At 44.9% G+C, this 17,095-nt stretch overlaps 2 protein-coding genes across 6 annotated transcripts in view; one reads left to right on the top strand and one right to left on the bottom strand.

The window, feature by feature from the left end:
- Positions 1 to 17,095, bottom strand: part of COL14A1 (collagen type XIV alpha 1 chain) — a 224,796-nt gene that overhangs the window by 30,213 nt on the left and 177,488 nt on the right. For all 5 annotated transcript variants that reach the window (XM_061123880.1, XM_061123879.1, XM_061123883.1 and 2 more), the window contains exons 41-44: positions 15,620 to 15,673; positions 15,087 to 15,158; positions 1,087 to 1,122; positions 52 to 118 (exon numbers count right to left, since the gene is read on the bottom strand). In XM_061123880.1, the coding sequence (XP_060979863.1) occupies positions 52 to 118; positions 1,087 to 1,122; positions 15,087 to 15,158; positions 15,620 to 15,673 (229 nt within the window). The remainder of the gene's footprint in view (positions 1 to 51; positions 119 to 1,086; positions 1,123 to 15,086; positions 15,159 to 15,619; positions 15,674 to 17,095) is intronic.
- Positions 8,256 to 8,762, top strand: LOC133042862 (ATP synthase subunit g, mitochondrial). Its single transcript, XM_061123885.1, has one exon. It carries the CDS (start codon positions 8,329 to 8,331, stop codon positions 8,638 to 8,640), a length of 312 nt encoding a protein of 103 aa, XP_060979868.1. The 5' UTR covers positions 8,256 to 8,328; the 3' UTR covers positions 8,641 to 8,762.

Here is a 17,095-nt window from a genome sequence, read left to right as displayed (position 1 = left end):
ATTTCCGTTCGGCTGAGTAACAGCGAACATCGGTGAGCACGGCGCACTTACTCTGGATGAGCTGCTCGCACACCTGACGGGCCACCGCTCTCACCATGGCTTGAGACTGAAGGTCGCCCTGGAGGAGACAAAAAGCAGACTCCTGCACACCGGCCACGGCCCCGCCCGCGGCAGGACCCCCAGGACAGAGCTGGGACTTGACCCACTGTCGCCACCGGGCCCTTCGCTGCTGAGCAACAGGCGGGATGGCCCACCGTCACACAGAGACGCTGCGAGCAGCGACACGCGCGTGCAAGGCTCCTGAGAGCTCGCATTAGACTGAGACGCTCAAGTACGCACTTCCGGTCCAGATTCTAAAAAACTCAACAGTGTCTGAAACAAACACATTAACTATATATTATTTAATGCCTTCTTTATCACTCTTAAGAGCTTATAAAATACAGCACTTTCTCAAGCAGTGGCTTATTGAATACTAATAGCAATTCAGATGTTAAATCCATTTATAGAGTTTAAAACTTACTGCCCAAGTTTTCACCAAGGTCATCGGGTGAGCCCAAGGTCACCACTGCGTCTCTCAGAAGTGACTGCACGATTATCTGGGCAGCGGCACAGTGTCTCAAAGGAGAGAGAAGGCCCTGACATGGCCGGCTTTAGTCCTCGCGGGCAGTGCTCTGATCCCACGCTGACACTGTTGTCCTGGGTGCCAATAGCGGGAACACACAAGCCTCCATCTACTGCCTGGCGTTCTGCATAGAGCGTTTACTTCTCTGAAACCTTTTCACATCTGTTATATAATTTCTTCATTAAATCCACTCTGTGAGTTACATGAGTGATCCTCTCCATTTCATCCCTAAACAAATGGCTTCAAGTCATCTAGCTGGACTAGCAGAGCTGCAATGAGAAGCCAGCAGGCCTGACCTCCACCCATAGGATGGATCTGCTTGAAAAGGTGCTCACAGTTGGGTGAGCTGGGGCTGGGGGGCGGGTAGCGAAGCAATGAGTGACCCGGACAGAGAACGGCCCTCCCTCACCAGGCTCCTGGACAAAGGCAGGCAGCCAGCCCGTCAGCGGCCCAGAGATACTCACCCTCTCTCCCCTCTCTCCCTTTGCTCCAGGGACACCCTGCAAAATTGTAAATTGTCGAGTTAGGATGCTGCACTCAGCCAAGCATAATGACAGTGTATCTTTTCTGATTGTGTGAAGAGGTTTTCCTCAGCTCTCATCATTCTGCACCAAAAGTAGACACACAGCCACAGGAACAAACAAACAGCAGCCTGCCATCCCGCCAAGCAGCAACGTCTCTGGGCTGTTGTCCTGGTTTCCTCATTGGTTATCCATTTATTTAAATTTATTTATTTGCAATTGAAGGATAACTGCTTTACAATATTGTGCTGGTCTCTGCCACACATCAAGATGAAGCGGCCATAGGTAGACGTGTGTCCCCTCCCCTCTGAACCTCCCTCCCACCTCCCTCCCCACCGCACCCCTCCAGGATTTACGGAGCCGGGTTTGAGTTCCCTGGGTAACACAGCAACTTCCCACTGCGATCTGTTTAACACCTGCTAGTGTAAGTGTCCGTGTCACTCTTTCCATTTGCCCCGCTCTCTCCTTCCTTCCCGCCCCCTCGTGTCTGGAAGTCTCTTTTCTGCGTCCATGTCTACACTGCAGTCCTACAAACACTTTAAACATCTTCCTCGCCCAGTCTCTGAAGGCAAAGTCACTGTACGTTTGAATACAAAAACTGGGATCCTGCAGCAACACTGCTTTGTAACACAGTGTCATTGAATAAATTATTCACATCTTTTCACACGAAACGCCTCTCTCTCCTGATGCTGAGCAATTGATTTCACAAATTTCTGCTGAAAAGAGACATTGTTTTCATTTCTGAAAGCATATCTCTCACAGAAAGGAAAAAGATCTTCCAACCTAAGAGCTCAAGTAAAAGGTGGAATCTGTGAAATCCCAGCTCTTTACCCTGCTTTCCATGCGGGATTAACAGCACACGAGGCCTTCTCCCTGATTCTCCCTGGTAATGTGAGCCTGTATTAACACGAATTCTCAGCTCAACTATTGTTTTGTTTTGTGGCTTAGCTACTCTTTGACCCATAGGAAACCTTACCATATCTGTAAAAACTTTTGCTGAAAAACAATGGTGTTTTTTTAGTGTTTCTGCAATGAAATTACATGTATAATGCAAAACACGTGTCTTCAGAAGAATTTCTTCTTGTTTCAACTCCAAGGCAGAGTAATAGATTTACTGAACAACACTTTTTTATAACCTCTACCAGAGGATAGTAAGTACCATTTACAGATGGAATCTATCACACTGTCAGGCTATTTCCAGTTGTTACTATAATCTCAACAGGTCCCAAATCAAACTCAGTCTCTTTTCCAAAAATTTCTACTCAGTTAGTCATCCAAAATCAAAATTCTGGGTTCACTCCATTGTGTACAGGTAAACTGGCTTTCTGGGAAAACGACGTGCCCTGACCTGTACTGTTTGTGGCTGGCAGAAGTGTAAACGCTTGCACTGGGGCTGATTCCAAGCGACAAACACGCTGTGACTGAGGATGGAGTTACAGAGGGAAGAGAAGCGTAAAATCCACTCCCCTGAGCAGGTGCAGGCCAGGCCCCGCCCGCCCCTGCTTCCTCTCCTTCCTTCCCTTGCTTCTCGCACATCTGTCTCATGCACACTCGCACTTTTTCTGTTGTTTTGTTCTTGGCCGTGCCCCATGGCATGTGAGAGCTTACTTCCCTGACCAGGAGCTGAATCTGAGCCCCTGCAGTGGGAGCTCAGGGTCTTCATCACTGGACCAGCAAGGAATGCCCACCCCCCCCACTTTGGCATCTCAGCTCCTCTTATACCCACCACCCAGCTGCTACCCCAAGCATCTCATGCCAGGCATTTGCACCTCCCTTCTAGCAGGCTTCCCTAAAGAAAGACCCTCCTCTTCCAGTTCATCCTCTGCACAACCTCGAGGCTCGTCCTCCTGACATGGCCAGGCTGCAGTTTAGAAAGCTGAGTGACTTCTGGCTGATGGCGGCTCTTCCTCTATGCAGAATCACCCGGTGACTCTCAGATACCCATGTGACCAAGTCAGAGTCCTCGCTGTCAAAGACTTGTCACTGATGTGTGGCCCCAACTTCCACTATCATCTGCTCATCAAAAGTACAACTTCTCATTCCCGCAGACCTGGTCTAGTCAGTATATCAGAACACTTGTGAAAAAGGTACTAAGTGTATATCTTATATATTAATATTCTAATGCAATACTCAATTAAAATACCACCTACTTCATACTAGATCTTTATTATTGTATATATTTAACCACGTGTGTGCACAGTTGTTCAGTTGTGTCCGACTCTTTGACCCCACGGACTGCAGCCCGCCAGGCTTCTCTGTCCATGGGATTCTCCAGGCAAGAATACTGGAGTGGGTTGCCATTTTCTCCTCCAGGGACTCTTCCAGACCTAGTGAGGTCTCCTGTTTGGCAGGTGGGTTCTTTACCATTAGTGCTACCTGGGAAGACTTAACACAAAGATTTCTCTTCTCTCCATGTAGATGGTAAGATCTCTAATGCCAGGGACCATAACTTACATTACTTTATATTTCCAAAACCACCTAGCCCCTTTTTTCCCATAAAAGAGTCACTTGAATATTCAGCTGAGTCCAATGTTAAATTAAAATATTTATCATAAATCTAGGACTGCTGCCTACTTCCTTTTCAATCATTTGATGCAATGCAAAACCAAAAATCAGCAAACAAAAATTAGTACCTGTTCATCATCTTTAATATACTGCTACAATATACTAACAAACTGTAAATACTAGTAGTTTAAAACTCAAGCAGCTTTTATCATGTGTCAAGTACACCATGTGCCAAGTACACATCTCGGCACATTAACTCATTTACGCCGTCTAACACCCCTATAAGGTGAGCTCATTCAATCCTTGTCAGACTCCTGTAAGATGAGCTCATTTATTCTTTTTAAGAACCCTGTGAGAGGTTACTTCCATTTTGCTGATGTTCAGCCATTCAGTCCTGTCCGACTCTTTGTGACCCCATGGGTGGCAGTACACCAGGCCTCCCTGTCCATCACCCACTCCCAGAGTCCGTCCAAACCCATGTCCATTGAGTCGATCATGCCATCCAACCATCTCATCCTCTGCCATCCCCTTCTCCTCCTGCCTTCAATCTTTCCCAACATCAGAGTCTTTCTAATGAGTCAGCTCTTCACATCAGGTGGCCAAAGTGTTGGAGTTTCAGCTTCAACATCAGTCCTTCCAATGAACACTCAGGACTGACTTCCTTTAGGATGGACTGGATGGATCTCCTTGCAGTCCAAGGGACTCTCAAGAGTCTTTTCCAACACCACAGTTCAAAAGCATCAATTCTTTGGCGTTCAGCCTTCTTTATAATCCACCTCTCACATACATACATGACTACTGGAAAAACCATAGCTTTGACTATATGGACCTTTGTTGGCAAAGTAATGTCTCTGCTTTTTACACATAAGGAGAGTGATGTATTGAGAGGATAAATAAATTGCCCACGGTCACACAATAAGAAAATGGAAAATCTGGGGCCAGAATCCACTCAGCTGGGCTCCAGAACACTTGCTCTCCACAGTACACTCTATGGCTGCCATGAAAGGGAACACTACTAAACACATTTGCTAGCCTGAATCTCTCTATTTCAGTGAAGGTAATATTTTTCTTAATGCAATAATTTAAAAAGCAAACAAACATCTCCCAAATCTCACTCCAATCATTCAGAATTAGTCTTTGAGTCATTTCTTAAAATCTATTTCATCTTGAATATTTTTTGTTTCTGAACCAATGTATTCTTAATATTTCCATTGCTAGCTAGCATGTGTTAAATTTTCCTATTTGAAACTTGGACAAAGAAACTACAGTGCAAACCTGAGTGATAAGGTAAATGGACAGCATCAGGTGCTGGCACCTTCTGGTATACAAAGACTGATGTGTTTAATTAGGCCTGAAATTCCTCAAACTCAGCCTCCCAATGCTTGTGACTAAGTAGCTGCAAGAGACAGCAAGGTGGTCTCCAGGAAAGATACACTTAGTGAATATATCTGTATGACAAGAAATTATTTTTTATTCCAACTTCTCTGACGTCTTTCCTTTGATTTTTCTTTTTGCAAAATAAAACAAAAACAAACTCAAAATTCCTGAGTGAATGAAGGTCCATAACTCCACCAAAACATGCTTTGATGGAAAACACACAGTCCCTGTAGATGTAGGCACGAAAAAGTGGCATATTTTCCTTTGATTTCAGGAACACTTGAAATGCAAAGAAAAGAAAATACAGTAGCTACATTCATAGACTTACAGAATTTTAGTACTGAAGGAAAGAAGAATGATCTCATGGTCCAAGTCCCAAACACTAGGTGTCTGGTAACTAAAATCAAAACACACCTAGCTCAGCTCTAACAGTCTTCCATGCCTGACCCTTAATCTGTAAAAATAATCTCATACTCACCTAAGTACCAGCCTAACTAGAATGTAACCACACTTTCGCTCTTTGTTTTAACAAACGCTTATTAAGCACAAGTCCCCTACACATGAACCTTCAAGCTGTGAACTTGCAAAGACGCGAACGCGCGCTCCATCAGAGCCAGGTGCGGGTGGGGCACCCGGCCCCCAGCCCCGTGGGGGGACCCTTCAGCTGGCCCGCCCCCCACCCCCACCTCCGGTCAGTACCCCCTTCCTGCTCACGCGACGCTCGCCCCCGTGTGCCAGCTGCTGTCCTGGACGACTGCACTTTGCCAGGAACTGCACTGCAAGATTAAACATGTTTTCCTTATTTGCTGTGTTTTTCATGTACTGTTTGTGTGAGAAGTACCACAAAGCCATCACAGTGCAGCAATCCTGCTGTGCCAGCTGGGTACCTAGGCCGACTTTGCTGGATTTAGGAGCAAACTGGGTTTACAGATGCGCTCTCGGAATGGAACTCGTTTGTACGGAATGGACTTACTGTACCCTCTGAGATGCTGAACTGGGATCTAGGAATAACAAAGAACATGAGCATGATTTAAAAAAAAAATCCTGCCCTCAAAACCCCTGCTCTTTGTGGAGAGATGGACGCTGACAGTTGAAATGGAGTCTCCCAAGTGCGGAGGTGAGGCTGCGAGGGGGACCTCAGACCGGCGGTGCGCAGTTTTAGCGAGAAACAGGAGCTCCCCAGGGGGAGAGGAGAACAGCTTCCCCCAGAGCACACAGGTGTCAAACGGCAGGACGGACACTGGGAGAGCTTTCAGTAAAGCGGCGCTCAGCTCCGAGCAGGGGCACCTGGGAGCCGTGCTGGGGGGCGGCGGGCGGGGTGTGCGTGAAGCCAGGGCTCAGATAAAGGGCCACATGACCCGGCGGAACACAGGGGACCCGCCCACCGGCGCCGGGGCTCCAGTGAGGAGACGCAAGACAGGAAGTGACGCAACAGGAAGGTCTGGGCGAGGAAGGTCTTTCAACAACTGGAGGAAGGACCAGACCAGCGCCGGACAGAGGCAGGGGGCCCGCTAGGGCGTCTGGGGACAACCTTGGAGAGAAACGAAGACGGCTTGAGATTAGAGTTTTCAGAGGTGATGCTGACGGTGAAGTGGAGGCAGCGGTGATGAAGCGAGAGAGCGAGCTGAACAATACGAAAACGGACAGCACGCGGGCTTGCCTGTGTTCGTTTTCGTTTCATTACAATCCCCCTCGGAAGGAGGCCACCCTCCTGTCTTCATGGGGGAGAGCACATCCATCTTTCAAGATCCACTGAAACGCTGCCTTCTCCGGAGCTGTTCTCCCCACCCCTCCACTCAGGGGGCAGGGTAGACTCTGTATCTCTGACTCTGCCTCTCTGTCTCCCTCAGTGGAAATTTCATAGTGACTTTCTCGCCTTTCCTGTAAGGCACTTCCCACTATCTGCCTTTTTTTATATCCTGTTATATACTGAACAAAATCATCATACTCTCTAGACTGTCCGTGAATGTAAAAAGGTATCTTGGTCATCTTTTGTGTCCATCATGGACACCAACCTGTCCTTCACATCTCTTGTCCATATTGTTCAGTTCAGTCACTGAGTTGTGTCTGACTCTTTGTGACCCATGAACCGCAGCACGCCAGGTCTCCCTGTCCATCACCAACTCCCGGAGTTTACTCAAACTCATGTCCATCAAGTTGGTGATGCCATCCAGTCATCTCATCCTCTGTCATCCTCTTCTCCTCCTGCCCCCAATCCCTCCCAGCATCAGGGTCTTTTCCAATGAGTCAACTCTTCGCATGAAGTGACCAAAGTATTTGAGCTTCAGCTTCAGCGTCAGTCCTTCCAATGAACATCCAGGACTGATCTCCTTTAGGATGGACTGCTTGGATCTCCTTGCAGTCCAAGGGACTCTCAAGAGTCTTCCCCAACGGCACAGTTCAAAAGCATCCATTCTTCGGCACTCAGCTTTCTTTATAGTCCAACTCTCACATCCATACATGACCACTGGAAAAACCATAGCCTTGACTAGACGGGCCTTTGTTGGCAAAGTTAATGTCTCTGCTTTTTAATATGCTGTCTAGGTTGGTCATAACTTTCCTTCCAAGGAGTAAGCATCTTTTAATTTCATGGCTGCAGTCACCATCTGCAGTGATTTTGGAGCCCAAAAAAATAAAGTCAGACACTGTTTCCCCATCTATTTGCCATGAAGTGATGGGACTGGATGCCATGATCTTAGTTTTCTGAAGTTGGGCTTCAAACCAATTTTTTCACTCTCCTCTTTCACTTTCATCAAGAGGCTCTTTAGTTCCTCTTCACTTTCTGCCATAAGGGTGGTGTCATCTGCATATCTGAGCTTATTGATGTTTCTCCCTGCAATCTTGATTCCAGCTTGTGCTTCATCCAGCCCAGCATTTCTCATTATGTACTCTGCATATAAGTTAAATAAGCAGGGTGACAATATACAGCCTTGATGTACTCCTTTTCCTATTTGGAACCAGTCTGTTGTTCCATGTCCACTTCTAACTGTTGCTTCCTGACCTGCATACAGGTTTCTCAAGAGGCAGGTCAGGTGGTCTGGTGATTCCCATCTCTTTCAGAATTTTCCACAGGTTATTGTGATCCACACAGTCAAAGGCTTTGGCATAGTCAATAAAGCAGAAATAGATGTTTTTCTGGAACTCTCTTGCTTTTTCAATGATCCAGCGTAGCTACTCAATAAATATTTTTGAATGAATTAATTGGGAAACTGACATTCTGAGAAGGTAGATAAAGAAGCTTAAGTGCCGGGCGGGTGACATTCAGCCGGCCAGTCGGGGCGACGGGCTCTCCGTCCTAGTACCATGGCCCAGTTTGTCCGTAACCTCGCGGAGAAGGCCCCGGCGCTGGTCAACGCTGCTGTGACTTACTCGAAGCCTCGATTGGCCACGTTTTGGTACTATGCCAAGGTTGAGCTGGTTCCTCCAACCCCTGCTGAGATCCCTACAGCAATTCAGAGCTTGAAAAAAATTATCAACAGCGCTAAAACCGGTAGCTTCAAACAGCTCACTGTTAAGGAAGCTCTACTGAATGGTTTGGTGGCCACTGAGGTGTGGATGTGGTTTTATGTTGGCGAGATCATAGGCAAGCGTGGCATCATTGGCTATGATGTTTGAAGACCAATTTTTAACATGTGATTATATTTGCTTTATTATTCAAGTGTTCTTGGACCATGTGTGAACAGACTGCTATTTGAATAAAATAAGACAATGTGTCAGAAAAAAAAAAAAAAAAAGAAGCTTAAGTGATGCGGCTCACACAGCTAGTTAAGGTCACGTGAGGGCAACATCTAGAGCCCAGGTCTCCTGACTTCTGATGCAGAGCTCATTAAGTGGTGTGACACTGGCCCATCCACCGGTATTTGTTTCCAGCTAAGTTCAGGGTCCCTTCTTGCACATGCTTGCTCTCTGTCTGCCCTCCTGCAGGGGAGGCACCGTGCGCTTCAGCCTCAGGTAGGAATCACAGCAGCGCCAGCAGTAATGCACGTTCTGCCCTGGGAAGTCGGGAGCTGAAGGCAGCGTGTGTAAAAGCCAGCCTGTTCCTGGCACTGACTATAGGAAACAAACTATTTTCAGTGGGCAGTGTGTCTCTCTTGGTCTCTCTCCCTCCTGCCTTCCTAGACATCCATCCATGGGAAATCAATCAAGGCCTCACCCCATGAGACGCAGCCAGTCTGGCAGGAGGCAGGCACATGGCTGCCCAACCCAGCGCCCCGAGGAAACTCTGCGCTGGATGCTTCAGGGAGCTCCTGGCTTTGAGAAGACACCAGCGCTGCCTCTGATACAAATGCTACCATCAAGGGCCCTTTTCTGCTGATTTTCAATAACTGAAGGTAATATTAACAAGTGTTCTATTTCCAGGAAAAAATTACTGCTGTTTTTGAATTTATTTAAAGCCTATATTTGAAGTCTGTTCTAGAGCTACAAAAGGTTAGGTGGTTAGCAGGGTGGGGCCCTCCTTACTTTCTGCATTTCAGGGTCACTCTGTCTCCTCACACACACCCACCACCCTCTGCCAAGCACCCTCTAGGGCCTGTTCTTCTTTCCTATCCATCCCTCTAGGATTAGGATGAAGTCAACTTGGATTAAGGGACACTGCACAAATGCATTTGTTTATTGTCCAACCAAATTTAAACCAGTTTTGGGGTTTTTTTGTTTGTTTCTGTTGCACCTCAAGATGCCTCAAAGCGTTTGACACCTTAAATTTCTCATGACTTTCTGAGAAACAGATTTAGTACACTGTCTCTGACCCTTTCTTACCCAGAACCCTTTGCTCTCTGAGCCCTTCGGACGTCTTCTGGAAATCCTGTTCCCCGAGCACATTACGGGAAGTGGACTAAAGCAGAGATAACGAAAAAGGATGTGTAAGGAGAAAGCACTCCAGTATTCTTCTGTGTCCCATCACTAGCCTGACTTGAAAAGAGAAGGTCTAAAAAGGTTTTGAACAATGACAATGTAACTACATTCCAGTTGGAACAAGTATACAGCTTTTTAGAATGACTACTAAAGGGAGCTCTTTGGGGGTGGACAAACGAGGATGTATTTGCTAAAACCTGGAGGCATTTCTTTTATGCCCCTGTCTTGTGTTTCTCTGTGTCCCTGCATACGTGTCACGTGACTTACAGCCTAGAACAGGATCCCGAGGACAAAACAGTTTTATGGAAATGAGTTTTTTAGAATACAGAGTGACTACCTGGGTGGCTAGAGAGAGAGCGTTTCCTTCTGAATGAGAACCAGTGCTTCTGTTAGGTCTTGTTCGCTGTGGAAGGCAGAAGAAGGCCCCCGAAGGGTCTATTTCTAAACTCCAGTACCTGTGAACATGTTGTCAGTTGCTCAGACATGTCCAACTCTCTGTGACCCCCAAGGATTGTGGCCCGCCAGCCTCCCCTGTCCATGGGATTTCCCAGGCGAGAACACTGGGGTGGGCTGCCATTCCATCTCCAGGGGATCTTCCCATATTACTTTATGTGGCAAAAAGATTATGAAGTGTGATGTAGTAACCTTGAAGTAATCTGGGGAGATTACCAAGCATTACCTGGGAGGCCCAAACAGAATCACACAGGTCATTCAAAGCGAAGAAAACTTCCAGGCTGTGTTCATAGGGAGATATGGTCACAGGTAAACAGAAAGATGACATCGCTGACTTCAAAGTGGGTCACAAACCAAGGACAGTGAGAAGTCTTTAGAAGCTACGAAAGGCAAGGAAATAGATTCTCCCCTAGAACCTCCAGACAGGAAATGCTGGCACCTTGATTTTAAAACCCACTGAGACGACGTCAGGCTTCTGACCTACAGACCTGTAAGACAGATTCTGTCATTTTGAGGTTGTGGTAATTGGTATAGCAGGAGGCAGAAATCTAATTCAACAACTTCTACCCTCACCCTCCAGATTTCACTGCTCCATGAATTCTTAGCACATCTGCAGTGTACATACATGGACATGTCTCAGTTGTTTTCAGTTTATGGATACAGGTTTGGTACCTCACAGATCATATAGGAAGGCTAATACCTGCGCCCAGAGGAACAACTTGCAGGTCGCAGAAGATGCCAAGTGTGGCTTTCAAGGCTGTAGTGCAACCACCTTATATTATGGACAAGGAGACAGGCCCGCATAAGCTCATCTGCTTCTCCCCCATCCTACCCCTGGATCTCCCTCCATCCAACCTGAGAGATCAGAAGCACAAAAATGGGAGGTATTGGGTTGCCCAAAGAGCTCATTCAGGTTTTTCCATAAGATGTTATGGCAAAACAATTAGTACCATTAATAAGTATTCAGTTCAGTTCAGTTGCTCAGTTGTGTCTGACTCTTTGCGACCCCATGGACTGCAGCATGCCAGGCCTCCCTGTCCATTACCAACTCCCGGAGTTTACCCAAACTCATGTCCATTGAGTCGATGATGCCATCCAACCATCTCATCTTCTCTTGTCCCCTTCTCCTCCTGCCTTCAATCTTTCCCAGCACCAGGGTCTTTTGATATGAGTGAGCTCTTCACATCAGGCGGCCAAAGTATTGGAGTTTCAGTTTCAACGTCAGTTCTTCCAATAAACACTCAGGACTGATTTCCTTTAGGATGGACTGGTTGGATCTCCTTGCAGTCCAAGACACTCAAGAGTCTTCTCCAACACCACAGTTCAAAAGCATCAATTCTTCAGCGCTCACCTTTCTTTATAATCCAACTCTCACATCCATACATGACCACTGGAAAAACCACAGCCTTGACTAGATGGACCTTTGTTGGCAAAGTAATGTCTCTGCTTTTTAATATGCTATCTAGGTTGGTCATAACTTTCCTTGCAAGGAGTGAGCGTCTTGTAATTTCATGGCTGCAATCACCATCTACAGTGATTTTGGAGCCCCCCAAAAAAAAGTCTGACACTGTTTCCACTGTTTCCCCATCTATTTGCCATGAAGTGACGGGACCGGATGCCATGATCTCAGTTTTCTGAATGTTGAGCTTTAAGCCAACTTTTTCACTCTACTCTTTCCCTTTCATCAAGAGGCTCTTTAATTCTTCACGTAAGGGCGGTATCATCTGCATATCTGAAGTTATTGATATTTCTCCCTGCAATCTTGATTCCAGCTTGTGCTTCCTCCAGCCCAGCGTTTCTCATTATGTACTCTGCATATAAGTTAAATAAGCAAGATGACAATATACAGCCTTGATGTACTCCTTTTCCTATTTGGAACCAGTCTGTTGTTCCATGTCCACTTCTAACTGTTGCTTCCTGACCTGCATACAGGTTTCTCAAGAGGCAGGTCAGGTGGTCTGGTGATTCCCATCTCTTTCAGAATTTTCCACAGGTTATTGTGATCCACACAGTCAAAGGCTTTGGCATAGTCAATAAAGCAGAAATAGATGTTTTTCTGGAACTCTCTTGCTTCTTCAATGATCCAGCGGGTGTTGGCAATTTGATGTCTGGTTCCTCTGCCTTTTCTGAATCCAGCTTGAACATCTGGAAGTTCACAGTTCACGTATTGCTGAAGCCTGGCTTGGAGAATTTTGAGCATTACTTTACTAGTGTGTGAGATGAGTGCAATTGTGTGGTAGTTTGAGCATTCTTTGGCATTGCCTTTCTTTGGGACTGGAATGAAAACTGACCTTTTCCAGTCCTATGGCCACTGCCGAGATTTCCAAATTTGCTGGAATATTGAGTGCAGCACTTTCACAACATCATCTTTCAGGATTTGAAATAGCTCGACTGGAATTCCATCACCTCCACGAGCATTGTTTGTAGTAATACTTCCTAAGGCCCACTTGACTTCACATTCCAGGATGTCTGGCTCTAGGTGAGTGATCACACCATCGTGATTATCTGGGTCATGAAGATCATTTTTGTACAGTTCTTCTGTGTATTCTTGCCACCTCTTCTTAATATCTTCTGCTTCTGTTAGGTCCATACCATTTCTGTCCTTTATTGAGCCCATCTTTGCATGAAATGTTCCCCTGGTATCTTGAATTTTCTTGAAGAGATCTCTAGTCTTTCCTATTCTATTGTTTTCCTCTATTTCTTTGCACTGATCCCTGAGGAAGGCTTTCTTATCTCTTCTTGCTATTCTTTGGAACTCTGCATTCAAATGGGTATATCTTTCCTTTTCTCCTTTGCTTTTCACTTCTCTTCTTTTCACAGCTATTTGTAAGGCCTCCTCAGAAGCCACTTTGCTTTTTTGCATTTCTTTTTCTTGGGGATGGTCTGGATTCCTGTCTCCTGTACAGTGTCACGAACCTCCTTCCATAGTTCATCAGGCACTCTTGTCTCTCAGATCTAGTCCCTTAAATCTATTTCTCACTTCCACTGTATAGTCATAAGGGATTTGATTTAGGTCATACCTGAATGGTCTAGTGGTTTTCCCTACTTTCTTCAATTTGTCTGAATTTGGCAATAAGGAGTTCATGATCTGAACCACAGTCAGCTCCTGGTCTTGTTTTTGCTGACTGTATAGAGCTTCTCCATTTGCCTGCAAGGAGTATAATCAGTCTGATTTCAGTGTTGACCATCTAGTGATGTCCATGTGTAGAGTCTTCTCTTGTGTTGTTGGAAGAGGGTGTTTGCTATAACTAGTGCATTCTTTTAGCAAAACTGTTAGCCTTTGCCCTGCTTCATTCCGTACTCCAAGGCCAAATTTGCCTGTTACTCCAGGTGTTTCTTGACTTCCTACTTCTGCATTCCAGTGCCCTATAATGAAAAGGACATCTATTTTGGGGGTTAGTTCTAAAAGGTCTTGTAGATCTTTATAGAACCGTTCATCTTCAGCTTCTTCAGCATTACTATTTGGGGCACAGACTTGGATTACCATATTATTGAATGGTTTGCCTTTGAAATGAACAGAGATCATTCTGTCATTTTTGAGATTGCATCCAAGTACTGCATTTCGGACTCTTTTGTTGACCATGATGGCTACTCCATTTCTTCTAAGGGATTCTTTCCCACAGTAGTAGATATAATGGTCATCTGAGTTAAATTCACCCATTCCAGTCCATTTTAGTTTGATGATTCCTAAAATGTCGATGTTCACTCTTGCCATCTCCTGTTTGACCATTTCCAATTTGCCTTGATTCATGGACCTAACATTCCAGGTTCCTATGCAGTATTGCTCTTTACAGCATCAGATCTTACTTCTATCACCAGTCACATCCACAACTGGGTGTTGTTTTTGCTTTGTCTCCATCCCTTCATTCTTTCTGGAGTTATTTCTCCACTGATCTCCAGTAGCATATTGGGCACCTACTGACCTGAGGAGTTCCTCTTTCAGTATCCTATCATTTTGCCTTTTCATACTGTTCATGGTGTTCTCAAGGCAAGAATACTATATAATTAACTAATTAGAATTTATGTATAATATAATCATATAATTCATATAATTATATTATAAATACATTGTATATGATTATATAAACAAAATAATTTATATTAATAAAACAATGTATAATAGTTTAAATTAATATCAATCATTTAATTAACATATTGTTTAATGGTATTTTATTATATAATTAATTAGTTGTTTTATAATTTTTTTTATAGCTAATGACTATATAATAATTATTATAACTAGTAATTAAATAATTTGTTTCATTCACTGAGCTTTCATTTATACCACTGTTCACTTATATGTTAGTGTGTGTTTTAAGGCGAAATTCTGTCTTTCTCATACAACTCAGGGAAGAAAAACCTATTCCCATGCTCACTAATCCTTGACTTTGTCCAGACTTGTATTTTTCACTCAGGAGACAGGCCTAATTAATAAGACATCATTGTACCCAACCCCTGAATAGATGCATTGAGTTGACTTAGCCAAATACAGAATAACAAACAATGTAAATATATATAAGCGGAAGCTTAGCTGCAGATCATTTTCTGTTGGGACCATTTATCTTTAGCGCTGATATACGAACAGTCTGATCTTAATCTTTATCCTAGGAGAGTCTCTTTTCCTCACGGATTCCCCAAGAGTTCAATACTGAAAACACATTTTGACCACAGGGAGACGCTGTCAATTTAAACACATAAATAAACCAGAAGGATGCCTGGGCAGCCACCCTGACGGGCCGCGGCCACATACTTACAGGCGGTCCGAGGGCACCTTGGGGTCCCATGCTTCCTGTGACCCCGGGGACTCCAGGGGCTCCGGGAATGCCCTAGTAGACAGGAAGATGGAGCAAAGGTAAAGACGGATGCTCGCAACAACACAGCTCTCCAGAAGGAGCAGCAACAGACACCCCCCTCCCTGAAGCCAACTTCAGGACTCATTGCTTATTCCTGTTTCCAACTACCACAAAATTAAGGAAGACTCTTTTTGGAAAAGTCTCCACTGTGTTGGTTAGATGTCGTTCTTTCAAATTCAAGCCTTATCTGTGTCTAGTAAAAACAAAATCATCGCAGGTGCTCTTATGGCAAAGGGGCTCAGAGGTGGAGTAATCAAGCCCCCTGGACACATTCCTTTTAGAGGATGCTTAGGAAGAGTGCCGCACCAGAGGATGAACCATTGCACTATAGCAAAGATACTGGAAAGGGGAGGGCTTGGCAGCAGAAAAGCTCTCACAAGAAGTGAGTGGCTTTCAAGCAGTACCGCATCCCAGTAGTTCCTGGAAATACTTACAATTGGACCTGGTGGACCCGGGGGGCCAGAGGACCCGTCCTTTCCAGGAAAGCCCTGGGGGAAGAAAAACACGGCGTGTCAACTCTGTAGCTGCTTTATATGGCTTTCAGAAAAGATGCATTTAATCCCATTTCATATTTGGGGCTGCAAGTCCTGTCATTTGCTCCAAACTTCCAAGGATTCACTGCTTTTAAAGCCTTCATGGGAATTGTTCTTGGCAAAGACTTTTGTGTCTGTTGGCTCTGTGAAATCGCCCAATGTAAGAATGTTAGGTGTAAGAAATGCCACTTATAAACTTACACAGGAACTTATTTTCAGAAAGTGTTTTTTTTTTTTTTAATTAAACTCAACCTAACTAGTGAGAAGGGGGATCAATTCTGGTCATTAATGACCAGACACAAAGACGAATTCGTGTCTTTCAGGACCTAAGAGTTTGGGGACAGGGAATCCCTATCACAGGAATCTAATAGTGTATTACAGATTAGGAGTACTACAGTATCGGGCTCCCTTTTACCTCAGATAGTAAAGAATCTGCCTGCAATGCTAGAAACCCAGAGGTTAGGTTTGATGTTATTTTAAAAATATAATCAAAGCCATTTCCCTCCCCCCAAATTTCTTTCTAACTGGAAAAATGTTCATGTTTTCATCACATGGCTCTATTCTTTAACAATCACTTTTTAAATTCATCTCTGAAAGATTTTTTTTCACTTGTAAGCCTCAGGTTTGTCATATTAAACTATAGTTGCAGAATTACTGTGTGCTGGACATTTTGCTAGGTTTTGGGTAGTCAACGCTGAACAAGACAATTTGTTTTCAAGGAGGTGATGGTTTTGAGAAAAGTCAACAATTGAAAGTAAACAGCAATGAGCCTCGATGAGGGGACTAGAGGGTTCCACAGGGACACGCAGAAGGGCGTCCAGTCATGGCGTGGGGGTTCAGGGAAGGGTTCCCAGAAGAGGGGTTCAGGTCAAGGGCCCCAGGAGGCTAGTCCACCCTCCCCGCCCAGGGGCCACTCAGCTGAGGCCGACACTGGGGCCTCTCCTTGCCCTTCATCCAGGGTGAGGGGCAACGGCAGCAGCTTTTCATATCGAAGCAATAAAGCTGGCGAAAAGGAAAACCACGTAAAATGTCTGCACTTTCCAAACATCTCCAGATCTATAAATGTTCCATTTCACATCATGAAGCCAGTCTCAGTACCTGTGTGTTTGTGGGTTAAGCACCCTCATAAAAAGCAGAAACCTTTAATTAAGTAATGAGGAATGAATATTAGGGGATAGAAGATTAAACGATAAGCATAAAGCGAGAATTCACTTAAACTGACACATGTGTTTTTAAGCACATAAATCAGCCACCCACAAACAGGCGTGCTTTATAACATGAGCAGCTCCCATCACGTTTCCTTTCTGAGAGTCCCACCTCAATATGAATATGCAACCACAATGCACATTAAAAATAATTTTTGCTGTAAAAACTTGA

Source organism: Dama dama, chromosome 21, assembly GCF_033118175.1.
Source record: "Dama dama isolate Ldn47 chromosome 21, ASM3311817v1, whole genome shotgun sequence".
NCBI lineage: Eukaryota > Metazoa > Chordata > Mammalia > Artiodactyla > Cervidae > Dama > Dama dama.
The sequence above is the reverse complement of the archived record's forward strand: the minus strand, read 5'-3'. Positions and strand labels throughout refer to the sequence as shown.

Bases quoted from the DNA above. Each gene is read 5' to 3' on its own strand.
- LOC133042862 (XM_061123885.1), top strand. From the start codon at position 8,329: ATGGCCCAGTTTGTCCGTAACCTCGCGGAGAAGGCCCCGGCGCTGGTC.